The sequence below is a fragment of the Scyliorhinus canicula genome, chromosome 3 (genome assembly GCF_902713615.1).
Source record: "Scyliorhinus canicula chromosome 3, sScyCan1.1, whole genome shotgun sequence".
Taxonomy (NCBI): domain Eukaryota; kingdom Metazoa; phylum Chordata; class Chondrichthyes; order Carcharhiniformes; family Scyliorhinidae; genus Scyliorhinus; species Scyliorhinus canicula.
The window spans coordinates 238,724,269-238,738,605 of record NC_052148.1 but is presented as its reverse complement, the minus strand read 5'-3'; the positions used below and the strand labels follow the sequence as shown (position 1 = coordinate 238,738,605).

The 14,337-nt window shown below is 43.1% G+C and overlaps 1 protein-coding gene across 3 annotated transcripts in view; it reads left to right on the top strand.

Moving 5' to 3' along the window:
* The window catches only part of usp38 (ubiquitin specific peptidase 38), a 50,221-nt gene extending 36,214 nt beyond the window's left edge, over nucleotides 1-14,007 (top strand). For all 3 annotated transcript variants that reach the window (XM_038792437.1, XM_038792438.1, XM_038792439.1), the window contains exons 10-11: nucleotides 6,149-7,526; nucleotides 12,378-14,007. In XM_038792437.1, the coding sequence (XP_038648365.1) occupies nucleotides 6,149-7,526; nucleotides 12,378-12,545 (1,546 nt within the window). In that variant the 3' untranslated portion in view covers nucleotides 12,546-14,007. The remainder of the gene's footprint in view (nucleotides 1-6,148; nucleotides 7,527-12,377) is intronic.
* The last annotated feature ends 330 nt before the right edge of the window (nucleotides 14,008-14,337 follow it).

Genomic DNA, 14,337 nt, shown 5'->3' with positions numbered 1-14,337 from the left:
GTCGCGTCTAGGAGATTTTCACAACTTCATTGCAGTGTTAATGTAAGCCTCCTTGTGACAATAATAAACATTATTATTATTGTCTGGCACTTGTGTGCGGCGCATGATGTTACTTGTCATTTTTCAGTCCATGCCTGAATGTTGTCCAGGTCTTTCTGCATATGGAAATAGATTGCTTCAGTTTCTGAGGAGTTGCAAGTGACGTTGGGCATTGTTCAATCGTCAACAAACATCCCCAATTCTAACCTTATGATAGAGGGAAAGTCATTGAGGAAGCAGCTAAAGATTTTTGGGCCAAGGACACTATCGTGAGATACTTGCAGTGAAGTTCTGGGACTGGGATGATTGACCTCCAACCATCATCGTCTTTTGTCTGGGCAATGTCAAATTTTGCTGACCTAAGTTGCTTTGTTATTGGAAGAGTTGTGAGTGCTGAACACTGAAATTATTGCTGAATAGCTCTCGTCTTGACTTGATGATGGAGGAAATGAAGCAGTTGAAGGTCTGTCAAGAGTCAACATCAGTACATAACGCTGATAAATCTCACAACGTTCTTAAAACAGAATAGGTAACTTTTTGACTTATTGGAAATATCAGGTAATTTGATTTGATTTCCTTAAACAGATTTAATTTCCTTAGTTTAGCTAGAAAAAAAGACTCGAATTTAAACAACACATTTTACAACGCAATTGCTTCCCAAAATGTTTTGCAGCCCACAAATTACTTTTGCAGTGTGATCACTGTTATAATGAGGCTGCTAATGTTTACGGTATCACAAATATTACTGAGATAAATTACCTAATAACTTGTATCTGGTAGTGTTGGCTGGGGACCAGGGCATAATGAGATGTCCCCTGCTCTTGTTCAAATGGTGCCATGGCATCTTATATGTCCACCGAGAAAGCAAGCATGAGATCTTGTATCTCACCCAAAAGACAGTACCACCTGAGACTGCAAAGCTCCTTTCAGCTGACCTGCTAAGGTGCTGTAATGGGGATTGAGCCCATGGCCTTCTGGCTCTGGTTACAGTCATTGAGCCTTTTGTTTTGCTTGAATCATTTTAATGAATAATTGAGTTTGTTTCTATCGTACGAGAGAAGTTGTGAATTCTTGGCAAAGGTATGAAATGAAAGGGAGATAACAGCTGGGCAAATTAGCACTGCCCCACAAAGTTCTTTAGTTCCCGTCGGAACTGCCCATTTTCAACAAGGACCATTGATTCCGGCTGACACAGAAATGGGTAACCTCTCCAGGCTAGGTCCTTTGAGCACAGGAGAGACAAAAGGGGGATAGAACATCTCTTTTCTGCTATCCACTCTGTCTATGCCCCTCATAATTTTGTAGACAAGAGTAGAATTGAGTTGGCAATAACCGAATGGTGCGCTTTAATTTTTTTAAATATTAAGGGGCAATTTAGTGCGGCCAATCCAGCACATCTTTGGGTTGTGGGGGTGAGACCCACGCAGACATGGGAAGAATGTGCAAACTTCACACGGACAGTGACCCGGGGACGAGATAGAACCTGGGACCTCAGCGCCGTGAGGAAGCAGTGCTGACCACTGCACCACCGTGTCGCCGGTGGCGCAATTTTAAAGCAGGTGCAAGAATAGAGAAAACAGGCAGTTTACGTCTACAAATCTCTGAAGGTAGCCAAGACAAGTTGATAAAGCTGTATGAAAAGTATACAGGATCTCTAGTTTCTAAATCGAGGTCTTGAGCTGAAATTTGTGGGAGGATTGCCAATGAAGTTTCAACATTTGCTGTCATCATTGACCATAGAGTCAGCATTTCCGTGGTGCGCAGATTCGTGTGGAAATCCTGAAGTTGGAGGCTGTCACGAAAGGCCGGCACCACCCACGCACAATAGGAGTTGCAAATCATTGAAATCAGCAAGAATTTCAACTGCCTCACGTTGCTGTTCGAACCCTATAAAACATTACACCTCGTTCAAGTACAGCAATGCGATTAACAAAATATGACAAATAAGTGGCAAAATGTTTATTTAATTGTGTTACACTGTTAAATAATAACTTTCTTTTCAAAAGCTAATTAATTTTTTTTAGCTCTTCAGAATGTTTTAGCTTCTACTTTCATCCCGTGTGTATGTTCCAATCTTTAATTTTCTCTGACATAACATTTTTGGGAAGCGATTTCATTTTTGTTTCCTGTTTGTGTGTCTGTGAAAAGTGTTGCTTCATGTGACTGGTGGCTTGGACAGCCTGATGTCATCCCTCCGGCTTCTGCCCTGTGCCTGGCCAGGAACGAACGGCGCAGTGCATTTCTGTACCAGTGCACAGCGATAGAGATGAAATTCTCACCAAGCGATCGACGAAAGCAAAGAGTGGGGATTAATGGGTGTTTCTCTGGTTGGCAATCAGTAGCTAGTGGTGTCCCTCAGGGATCCGTGTTGGGCCCACAATTGTTCACAATTTACATAGATGATTTGGAGTTGGGGACCACGGGCAATGTGTCCAAGTTTGCAGATGACACTAAGATGAGTGGTAAAGCGAAAAGTGCAGAGGATACTGGAAGTCTGCAGAGGGATTTGGATAGGTTAAGTGAATGGGCTAGGGTCTGGCAGATGGAATACAATGTTGACAAATGTGAGGTTATCCATTTTGGTAGGAATAACAGCAAACGGGATTATTATTTAAACGATAAAATATTAAAGCATGCCGCTGTGCAGAGAGACTTGGGTGAGCTAGTGCATGAGTCACAGAAGGTTGGTTTACAGGTGCAACAGGTGATTAAGAAGGCAAATGGAATTTTGTCCTTCATTGCTAGAGGGATGGAGTTTAAGACTAGGGAGGTTATGTTGCAATTGAATAGGGTGTTGGTGAGGCCACACCTGGAGTATTGTGTTCAGTTTTGGTCTCCTTACTTGAGAAAGGACATACTGGCACTGGAGGGTATGCAGAGGAGATTCACTAGGTTAATCCCAGAGCTGAAGGGGTTGGATTATGAGGAGAGGTTGAGTAGACTGGGACTGTACTCGTTGGAATTTAGAAGGATGAGGGGGAATCTTATTGAAACATTTAAAATTATGAAGGGAATAGATAGGATAGATGCGGGCAGGTTGTTTCCACTGGCGGGTGACAGCAGAACTAGGGGACATAGCCTCAAAATAAGGGGAAGTAGATTTAGGACTGAGTTTAGGAGGAACTTCTACACCCAAAGGGTTGTGAATCTATGGAATTCCTTGCCCAGTGAAGCAGTTGAGGCTCCTTCATTACATGTTTTTAAGGTAAAGATAGATAGTTTTTTGAAGAATAAAGGGGTAAGGGTTATGGTGTTCGGGCCGGAAAGTGGAGCTGAGTCCACAAAAGATCAGCCATGATCTCATTGAATGACGGAGCAGGCTCGAGGGGCCAGATGGCCTACTCCTGCTCCTGGTTCTTATGTTCTTATGAGTCTTACTTTGAGGTCAGCAACTCGTGCTGCCCCACTCACTGCAAACAAAAGCAAGGAAATGATGCTGAACCCTTTTATGTATCGTTGATTAAGGGCGTGACAAGAGAGATGCTAAGGTTGTAGGGAATCTAGAATTAGGGGGCGCAAATTAAAAATAAGGGATCTCCCATTTAAGACGCCAATTGGGAGAAATTCCCCTCTCTCGGGGTTGTTTGCCTTTAGACTTCTTTTCCCAAGAGAGTAGCGGAGGCTGGACCAGTGAATATATTCAAGCCCAAGTTATTTGATCAAGGAAGGAGTTGTGGGGGAGGCAGGAGAGTGCAGTTTGGGCCACAATCAGATGGGCCATGATCATATTGAACGGTGGAGCAGGCTAGACAGGCTGAATGGCCTGCTCCTCCTATTTTCTTGTGGTCTTATTAAGCCTAAGATGGTGTATTCTGTTCAAACACTACTTTAGTAAAGACGTCAACTCCTTGGATTGGAGAAGGGGAAGAGGCGATGGATTGGATTTGTTTTTTGTCACATTAAAAAAGGTACAGTGAAAAGGTACGAGCAGCTCAACACATCATTTAGTAACTGAAAAGATAATAAAATTAAAATAAAATACATAATAGGGCAACACAAGGTACACAATGTAAATACATAGACACCGGCATCGGGTGAAGCATACAGGAGCGTAGTATGAATCAGGTCAGTCCATAAGAGGGTCATTTAGGAGTCTGGTAACAGCGGGGAAGAAGCTGTTTTTGACTCTGTTCGTGCGTGTTCTCAGACTTTGTATCTCCTGCCCGATGGAAGAAGTTGGAAGAGTGAGTAAGCCGGGTGGGAGGGGTCTTTGATTATGCTGCCCGCTTTCCCCAGCCAGCGGGAGGTGTAGAGTCAATGGATGGGAGGCAGGATGGTACCAACAATGAGGAACCAGAGTGACAGGGAGCGAGTAGAAGAGTTGAGTTTGCTATCAGATCAGAGAAGGTAAAGGGGAGATTTATTTGAGGTATTCAAAATTATGGAGGATTTTGACGGAATAAATAGGGAGAGTTGATAACTAAAGGATGCCGATTTGAAATGAAATGAAAATCGCTTATTAAGATAACTAGCATTAGATCTAGGTGAGGAATGTCAAAAATTTGTTTTATATAGTGGGTTGGTGCGATCTGGAATGCACTACCGTAAAGGGTGGTGGAAACAGACTCAACAATAACTTTCAAAAGAGCATTGGATATGTACCAGCAAAGGAACAAATAAAATGCAGGGCTGTGAAGAAAGAACAAGGGAGAGAGATTAATTGTATACTTATTTTTCAAAAAGAGCTGACATGGATACAATAGACCAAATAATGACCTGTCCTGTAACATTCTATATATTCATATTACAAAAATGCTGATTTTCCATGAAGCTGAACTGTATATACCTTACAATTCTTCATTTAAATCTACAGAAAAGGAAGTGTTTTTGGGTGGGAGTAACCCCATGGGATATCGGGGAATACGGAATACCATGTGGGAGGGGGGCATAGAATCTCATAGAATTTACAATGCAGAAGGAGGCCATTCGGCCCATCGAGTCTGCACCAGCCTTTGGAAAGAGCACCTTACCCAAGCCCACACCTCCACCCTATCCCAGTAACACCACCCAACCTTTTTTGAACACTAAGGGCAATTTATCATGGCCAATCCACCTAACCTGCACATCTTTGGACTGTGGGAGGAAACCGGAGCACCCGGAGGAAACCCACACAGACACAGGGAGAACGTGACCCAAGCCGGAATCCAACCTGGGGCCCTGGAGCTGTGAAGCAACTGTGCTAACCACTGTGCTGCCATGCTGCCCTGTGGGAGGGGGGCACTGGTCTGGGTCTTTATAATAGTTACACAGAAATTAGAAGAGGTTAGAATTCTTGTAAATTACCCTGAGTAACTATTGGTCTAAGCCTGGCGGAACTAACCCAAAGTTCACATTTTAAATTCCATTTTCAGATAATTCACAGTGCAAGGCAATTGTCCAAAGAAAGTCGACACTTCTGGGCAATTGCTGTGCAAAAGCTTGTCTGTGAAGTTCAGAGAGGGATCCTCCAGTGGGTCCTTTTGAGGTATCCTCCCCCCACCACCACCAATCCGACACTGGGGAGCTCAGACGTTGTGGTCCACTTCCCACTAAAGAGTGGAAGGTTATTGAGTCTACCTATTGGTGTGCTGCAAACCTGGATCAGAGGGGGAGTGCTCACAGGGAGCATTTAAAAAAAAAAATCTAAAGTAAACTTTGCTCTGGTAACAAAGTTAAAGAAAACATATTATACCAATTTTGTAGATATATTTTTTTTAGTTTCTCACACAACCAGCAAAATACCCCAGTTGATCGCTACAAGTATGGAGAGTAGCAGATGTGAGGGTTTTTTGGTCAATGTTCTACTTTGACCCTTCTTTCGGGATCCTCACATAATAGTTTTATTCCTGCCCCCAGCCATCGCTAGTACAGTTTGATTCAGGCCTTCCATCTGGGAGGAATACAGGCAGGAAAAGCTGGAAGGAATTACACTTTGGGAGAAACTTGTACAGTTTTAAAACAAAGTAGTGGCCTTTACAGTGAGTCTGTGTGTGTATAAACTTAGGATCATAACGAAAGTCGACCTATGGACAAATCCAAAACATGCTTAGTAGAAAATTATCTTGTGTCTTTTAAATTTCACTGCTGTTCCCAGTAAACCTCCCTTTGTTTCCTATTCTTCTCCCTCCAGGTTGCACGAAGAAGAAAAAACTTGTCGGATTCTTCATGAGAGTTCCCCCTGCAGCAGTAGCAGCTCGGCACGTGGCAGCAGCTCTCGGGAGCATCCTGAGGAAATGGCACCTCTCTCGGATGGAAATCTGCCAAGAAATGACGATGATGATGGGAAAACATTAATAGAGAAAATGTTTGGGGGCAAACTGCAAACCACAATCCGCTGTCTAAACTGCAAGAGCACCTCTCAGAAACAGGAGGCTTTCACTGACCTCTCTCTTGCCTTTCCACCATGCCTTGAGGATGTTGTCGAAGCTGGACCCACGCAGCTGCTTACCCCAGCAGATTATGAAAGCACGATGTCGCATTGTCATACTGCATTCGTCTCCGATGCTCTTCACAGCGAGTCTCCTGTAATTCACGGCCTCCAGGTGGAGGAAATTGGACACGGATCAGAGATGATGGTGGGTGATATGCTTCAGAGGTTTCCGTTGCAACCCATTGCTTCTATTGATTCCTGTAGCCTGCCAGTGCCATCTGATAAGCTGGTCTCAATTCACAGCAATAAATCGATTGAGCAGAATGACAAAACAAAGTCTGTCCCTCATCTGATAAATTACTTTTTGGCCCCGGAGATTCTCAATGGAGAGAATAAGTATTACTGTGAAAAATGTGCCTCGTTGCAAAATGCGCAGAAGGTTATGCAGGTGGTCGATGAACCTGAATACCTCATTCTCACTCTCCTGAGATTTTCGTATGATTCCAAGAGTCACATACGGCGTAAAATTCTGGATGACGTGGCACTCCCTCTTGTTTTACAGTTGCCAGTTGAAAGAACGGCTTCAAAATCACCAGCGCTCAGCCAACCCTTGCTCTCTGACTCGCCTGAAAACCTGCCTAAAAAACTGAAATCCTCTGGTTCGGTCGACTCGAGTGATTCACAGCCAGTATCTTACCTCCTCTCGTCTATCGTGGTGCATTCTGGGATGTCATCCGAGAGTGGGCACTATTACTGCTATGCCAGAAACACCAGTTCAGGATCTGTCGGTCAATTGTGCTACAAGACTAACCTTGCAGATCTGTCCCCTCAGGGTTGTGCAACAGATAATGATGATTCCAACACTTCGGTCATTTGGCATGACCCTAACTGCAAAGAGACATCCAAGGAGTGGTTTCTGTTCAATGACAGCAGAGTATCTTTCACGTCCTTTCAATCCGTTCAAAACATCACCAACAAGTTTCCTAAGGACACAGCATATGTCTTGTTTTACAGAAAGCAGAGTGCTAATTGTGGAGTCTACCCGAGTACAATAAACGGACTGTGGGTAAATGGAGAGCCGCCACTACAGAAGGAACTCCTGGATGCGATTACTAAAGACAACAAACTTTACCTCCAGGTATTTTTTCTTTTCTGGTGCATTTTTTGTGCACTTCAAAGTGTGGACTTTCAGCCGTAGGAAAATAATATGATCAAATTTTATGGCCCAGCGTTGGGTAGCACGCACAACTAGACGCTGAATAAAATGTCATCTACAAGATATCATTAGAAGAGCACCTTCCCTTCCCTACACCCTTCCTCTAGTGGGCTTGTATAACTAGCCACAGTCTTGTACGTCAATGAATGAGTGAGAGCCAAAGCAAAAGCACTTTTGTGCAATGGGCCTGCGACCATTGGGAGGTGGGGTCTGAACAGCCTAATTTTATTCGCCCACAACCCTTACAACAGCCTAAATTTATTCGCCCACAACCCTCTCACCCCAGTGGATCAAGGCTGCATTAGAGCACAGAAAAATCTGCAGATTTTAAAGTTCCACCATGAAATACAGTTGGATCTATTATGCAACTTCTCCTCGGACCCTTTCCCCAGTAACCCAGCACATTTACTGAGTTAGTACTTGAGCACACAGACGAGGAAAGCCAGAAGCTTGGTCTTGTCTGCTGAGTTTGTAGGAACAGTGCAATTGGCTCCAACTGGGTGAGAAGGGGGAAATCATCAACTTCCTCACTGCGACTCAGCAACCACTGTTGAAGTTAATTTTAGCATTCCTTCACACACACTTTTGTTTTAACCCTTTGGGAAATGATCGAAGGATTCCCACGCTGATGATCAGCCCGTTACGAACGCTCCTTCCATTGCCAACGAGTCCTGGCGTTGGACTTGGACCCAGAGCTTCTGGTCCAGGGGAAGGGATGCTACAACTGTGCCGCAAGACCTCCACTGAGGACGCTAGATGAGAGCAAAACTATGCCATTTTCTGCAGTCAAAGCCCACTCACACCCACTCCCAAGGCTCACAAATGAATAAAAGCTACTTGGGCAACATACGACAGGGTGATTGGCATTGGTGGAACTGTTCTTCGCAAGGAGCCACAGTAGCATTTAGAAGTGAGAAGGAAAAATTTGGCAAGAGGTTAAACTTATACAAATGTGGACTGAGGGCAGGTGGTGCAACATTGGCTGTCAACTTGCAATGTTGTGGAATGGCTAGTTTTCTTTTTCCTCTTAACTCTGAGTTTATTTGAGACCCAATGATTCAGGGAGACGCCGTCTCTCAGAGAGGGGAACGGAAACTAGCATGGACTTTTTGTGGACCGCCAAAGGCCACCTCAGGTGGCATTGTGAAAGAATCTGAATAGGTTACTGATCTGGTATGTCAGCCACTAAAGGTGCACAGCCTGACATAAATTGTTCATGTATGTTTGCGTGGGTTTCACTCCCACAACCCAAAGATGTGCAAGCTAGGTGGAGTGACCACGCTAAATTGCCCCTTGAATTGGAAAAAATTAATTGGGTACAATAAATTTATATATAAAACAAAATAAATTTTTTTAAAAAGAAATACATAAATTGTTTATGTAACCTCATAAAATAAGATAACGGGGGGGGGGGGGGTGGATTTTCCAGGCGCGTTTGGCGCAGTTGCGAATCCCATTATGACCGCTAACTAGGGGCTGGTTTAGCACAGGGCTAAATTGCTGGCATTTAAAGCAGACCAAGGCAGGCCAGCAGCACGGTTCGATTCCCATACCAGCCTCCCCGAACAGGCGCCGGAATGTGGCGACTAGGGGCTTTTCACAGTAACTTCATTTGAAGCCTACTTGTGACAATAAGTGATTTTCATTTCATTTCATAACTCTCACGAGAGGATTATAACCGGATTTGCGCCAGAGAGATCGCCTAATGAGTTCCCCCCCGCCCGTGACAAAATCAGCTTAAAAAGGGTGTAACCTGATTACCATCCATTTGAATTCATTTCAATATACCTCAATGGCATAACGGCGTACATTCCAGGGATGTCATGTGTCTCTCGCCCCCACCACCACCACATGACATCACGCTGGCGGGGATCACTACTGTTCTCCAGCAGTTGGGATGACCACCCTGGGGGCTCGGTGGCCGGTACTGTAGCCCCTGGGTAGTCAGAGACATGGCAGAGCTGTGCCCTGGACCTGTCCGCTGACAGCCTGGCAGTGCTGAAGCGAAGCCTCCAGGGTACCTCATTGGGAGGGTGTTCTCACTAAGCTCTGATGCCGATGGGGGGAGGGAGGAGTGCATGGGGCAACACTCTGAAGCTCCATTCCGGCAATGGTGGTACTACCATATGGAGATCAGGGCGCAAAGCATGTCCCCTGCTTTTTTTGACTAAATGTCAGAAGATCTGCAGAGAAAACATGCCTTGTGTCTCTTGGGAGAAGCATGCTGGTTTTCGGTCAGAACCTGACACTTTGGGTGGGATTTTCCCAAAAACTAGTAATTATAAATTAATGCACTGCTGAAGTGGCCATGGTATTTTAACTTAATCGTTTTTGCATTAAAATGCATGTAATAGAACATAGAACATTACAGCGCAGTACGGGCCCTTCGGCCCTCGATGTTGCGCCGACCCGTGAAACCATCTGAAGCCTATCTGACCTACACTATTCCATTTTCATCCATCTGTCTATCCAGTGACCACTTAATGCCCTTAAAGTTGGCGAGTCTACTACTGTTGCAGGCAGGGCGTTCCACACCCCTACTACTCTCTGAGTAAAGAAACTGCCTCTGACATCTGTCCTATATCTACCACCCCTCAATTTAAAGCTATGTCCCCTCGTGTTGGTCATCACCATCCGAGGAAAAAGACTCTCACTGTCCACCCTATCTAACCCTCTGACTATCTTATATGTCTCTATTAAGTCACCTCTCAGCCTTCTTCTCTCTAACGAAAACAACCTCAAATCCCTGAGCCTTTCCTCCTAAGACCTTCCCTCCATACCAGGCAACATCCTAGTAAATCTCCTCTGAACCCGTTCCAAAGCTTCCACATCCTTCCCATAATGTGGTGATCAGAACTGTACGCAGTACTCCAGGTGCGGCCGCACCAGAGTTTTGTACAGCTGCAGCATGACCTCGTGGCTCCGAAACTCAATCCCCCTGCTTATAAAGGATAGCACACTCGCAACTTTTTTTTTATAAACTTAGTGTACTCAATTCAATTTTTCCAATTAAGGGGCAATTTAGCATGGCCAATCCACCTAGCCTGCACATCTTTGGGTTGTGGAAGTGAAACCCACGCAAACACGGGGAGAATGTGCAAACTCCAGACGGACAGTGACCCAGAGTTGGGATCGAACCTGGGACCTCGGCGCCGACAGGCTGCAGGGCTAACCCGCTGCGCCACCGTGCTGCCCATCTCACAACTCTAACTACAGGAGAAAAAAAAAAGTTTCCAAAGTCAGATGGCATTTGACATGTTCAGTCAATCCATGCCTCAATTGTCCTGGAAACGTCAGTTTTTGCCGTGCATTTTACCAGTCACTTTGCATACGACTGCCCCGATTTCTCTTTTCTGCTTTTTTTTCTCCGGAGAAATTTCCATTAATCTGCCCTCATCTTCAATTCGGAACCCTCTGCAGGAAATCTGGCATCTATGAAGAGGGTTGAAAACATCAAGGCTCTTCAACCAAGCGGATTTAAGTATTCTCACCAAGCCATGTAGAGTCCAAACCAGGAAGAAAACCGGGGAAATAAATTATACTTAAATCCTGTGCATGAAACAAAATGAAGATTGAGAAATAAAGATAGGGATAAGGGAGGGATTTAAAATAGGCAGGATAAAGTTGTTTTTATTTCAATAAAAAAATGCACCACTAAGTTTCTTGAGAGTATGATATTATACACTTATAAAATTTAATTTGCAGGGCCAGAGAGGCTGTTCTGCAGTAATCACCACATTACGTGGCTTAAAAACTCACTCCTAAATGTATCAACCCTAACCTTTGCAGCCTTTTAGTGGACTAGTAGGTATGCACCCCAAATTGGCACTAGTATGATGATCCAATGCCGAGTTTGTTGGCAAGGTCTGCAGCAGTGCACCATGTGAACGAGGTGAGTATCTCTGGCAGCAGCAACTGGATGTCTATGTAAACTGGGAATATGCAGGCACCAGGAGCAGCTGTTGGATTTACCCTGTAGTAACAATGAGCATTGATAATGTATTTTATTATCACAGACAAAATCTGGGCCACCAAGCTTTTAGACATCAGTGTTCATGGTAAACGTTCATTTTATCCTCCCACTCTGAACTAGCTTTCTTGTATGTTTAACCGTTTATTGTTTCACCTTCATTTCCAGTGGTTCTTCATGTAGATTGTGTGTGCTGGTATCTATCAGCTGTTTTCAATCGCTCTTCGTTTTACACCAATTTTCTCTCTTTACCTTTACTGATTTCCCTGCTTCCTTAAAAATACTGGTGCTCTAGTCTAAACTTTTTAAATGCCCAATATAAAATTCTAATTGCGCTGAATTGCAACACAGCTTCTCAAATAAAAGCTGAGTTGGTGCTAGGTGTTATTAGTGATTATAAGCCTGTTTCACAGCATATATGCACTCCTTCAACTTTACTAAGCAGGTTTCATTAACATCCTGTTCAATAGGTAGATGTGAAATTTCCAACTAAGAATGCAATAGTGTGCCCTGCAGACCTTTCTGTCTCTGCATTCTGAACATATTAATAGCCTATGCTTTACGATGTCTGATGATATTCCTGTTCTAAGTCCAAGGACGTATAAAAGGTTGGGGCCTCACATTGTGGGGCTTTGAAAGTTTGAATATGTGCACAAGCACTGCATGGAACTGATTGCCCCTCTGCCCACTGTTTTGGAATGCTGGTTGGGACAAATGTTGATCTATCTAACTGGAGCTTTCCTCCTTGAATACAGTAGCAGGAGCAAAAAATAGAAATTGACTTTTTATTTTCCTTCCTACAGGAACAAGAGCTAAATGCCCGGACCAGAGCATTGCAAGCATCCTCCGCTACATGTTCGTTTCGTCCACGCGGCTTTGATGATAGTGACCCACCAGGGAGTTGCGGCCCAAGTGGCGGTGGTGGAGGAGGAAGCGGTGGCTTTAACACTATTAGCCGGCTTGTCTTCTGAGACTCCTTCAACAAGGCCAACGTGTTTTTCTCTGCCCCTTCCTCCTGCCGATAAATGGGGCAATTATGTAACTTGTGCATCAAGCCTCTCCATGGGTCAGACTCTCTTGGTGAAGTCTCGAGACGCCTCCTAACTGCTCTGTTTGTTTTCCGGGCCCACTTGGCATTTTGAGAAAAAATTGACTTGTGCGAACTCCATTTCCTTGTTAATCCTGAACGAAGGGAAAAAGACAGGAAAATATTCATGATTGCAATAATTTTTAATGTTTGTAGGTTTCTTAACCTTGCAGCTGAACTTCTCCTTAACTATACTTGCATGTTTGGATGAATTTTGTAAATAAGACATTCAGCATTGTACTGTGTATTTGTAAAAAGGCTGTAAATACATTGTGAACTTTTAAAACCCACAACTAATCAAAATATGGAGTTGGTAATTTTTAAAAATTGCCACATTTCTTTGATATTTTTGAATGTGTAAACAACATCTTGGGATTTCAGGGAGCAGTGTTTATCACAGATTTGATAGTCATTTTGCTCTTTTTTTTGTGTGTGTGATTGTGCCTTGAGGTGAGTATAGACGAAGCACATTGAGGGTGCAAGAACCGAAATTGAGAGGAATATTTTCAAACTTTTTTGGAGGAAAATGCACAACCTTGGGAGAGGGAGGAGAATTACTTATATGTTTGTCATAGATGTAATTTAACATCTTAAATCTTGTTTACGTTTTGAAGTTTCTAAGAAACTCTACCATCACTTGAAGAGATCTGAGGTTTATTGCACATGTATACTAAATATAAACGGCAAACAAAGTGTTTGCCCCCGTGTGAAGTTCATGGCTGATGCAGTGATTTAACTACTGAATAATTCCATGCATTGTCAAATTTACGAATGTTGTGAGAATTGTTCCAGCATTGGGTGGACTACAGTGCTAACTGAGAACTTATTATAGAACTGAATATTTATAAATATTTAAATTTATAGGGCATATGATTAGGAAACAAACAACTTACTGGATAAATGTTGCCTGTTATTCAATAACATCTTTTCACTAAATTATTGATTTTTTTTAATTTTAGAAATACACTGTGATACTTTAGGATATAACTATTTTGAAAAAAAAAACATTTAAACACCATTTTCTAAATGATTTCCAACTTCATTTAGACTAGTGAAGATAGTGATTGATCATTGTCATTTTTGTTCTGCACCAGTTTTCCTTCAGTCGATACCTAATATCAAACACTGATGATGCATCAAAACTATTCATTATATTTTATATGGCTTTCTTTTTTTTGGCTTATTTTTTAAAATAGCTTTATCGGCTTGATTTCCTTCCCCCACCCCATCCACCTCTTTTGTAAAATCTTTACCTTACAAATGTTAATATGTGCAGGTTTTTTTGTTGTGCCCATTTTGTATCACAGGGCCTTGATCATTAAAGCAGGACTGCTTGTTACATTCTATTTTGGCTTCTTCATCTCAGACCACTTCGTAGATAAGTCTTTGCTCACTTATTGCGCGCTCTAGTCGTGTAATGTTTGATTTCAGGAAGTGCCAAATTAACGTAACACTTGATTGTGACATAGGTTTTTTAAATAAATATTTTAATTCTCATTTTCCACATTTTCATCAAATATACACCCAACAAAAGATAACCAACAATAACAAATATAATAGCATTCCCCCCCCCCCCCCCCGACCAACAACCGCTTTATCAGACAAACCCTAACCTCCCGCCTACATCCCAAATACAAAACAAGAAAGAGAATCCACGGTCATCCCATACATGGTAA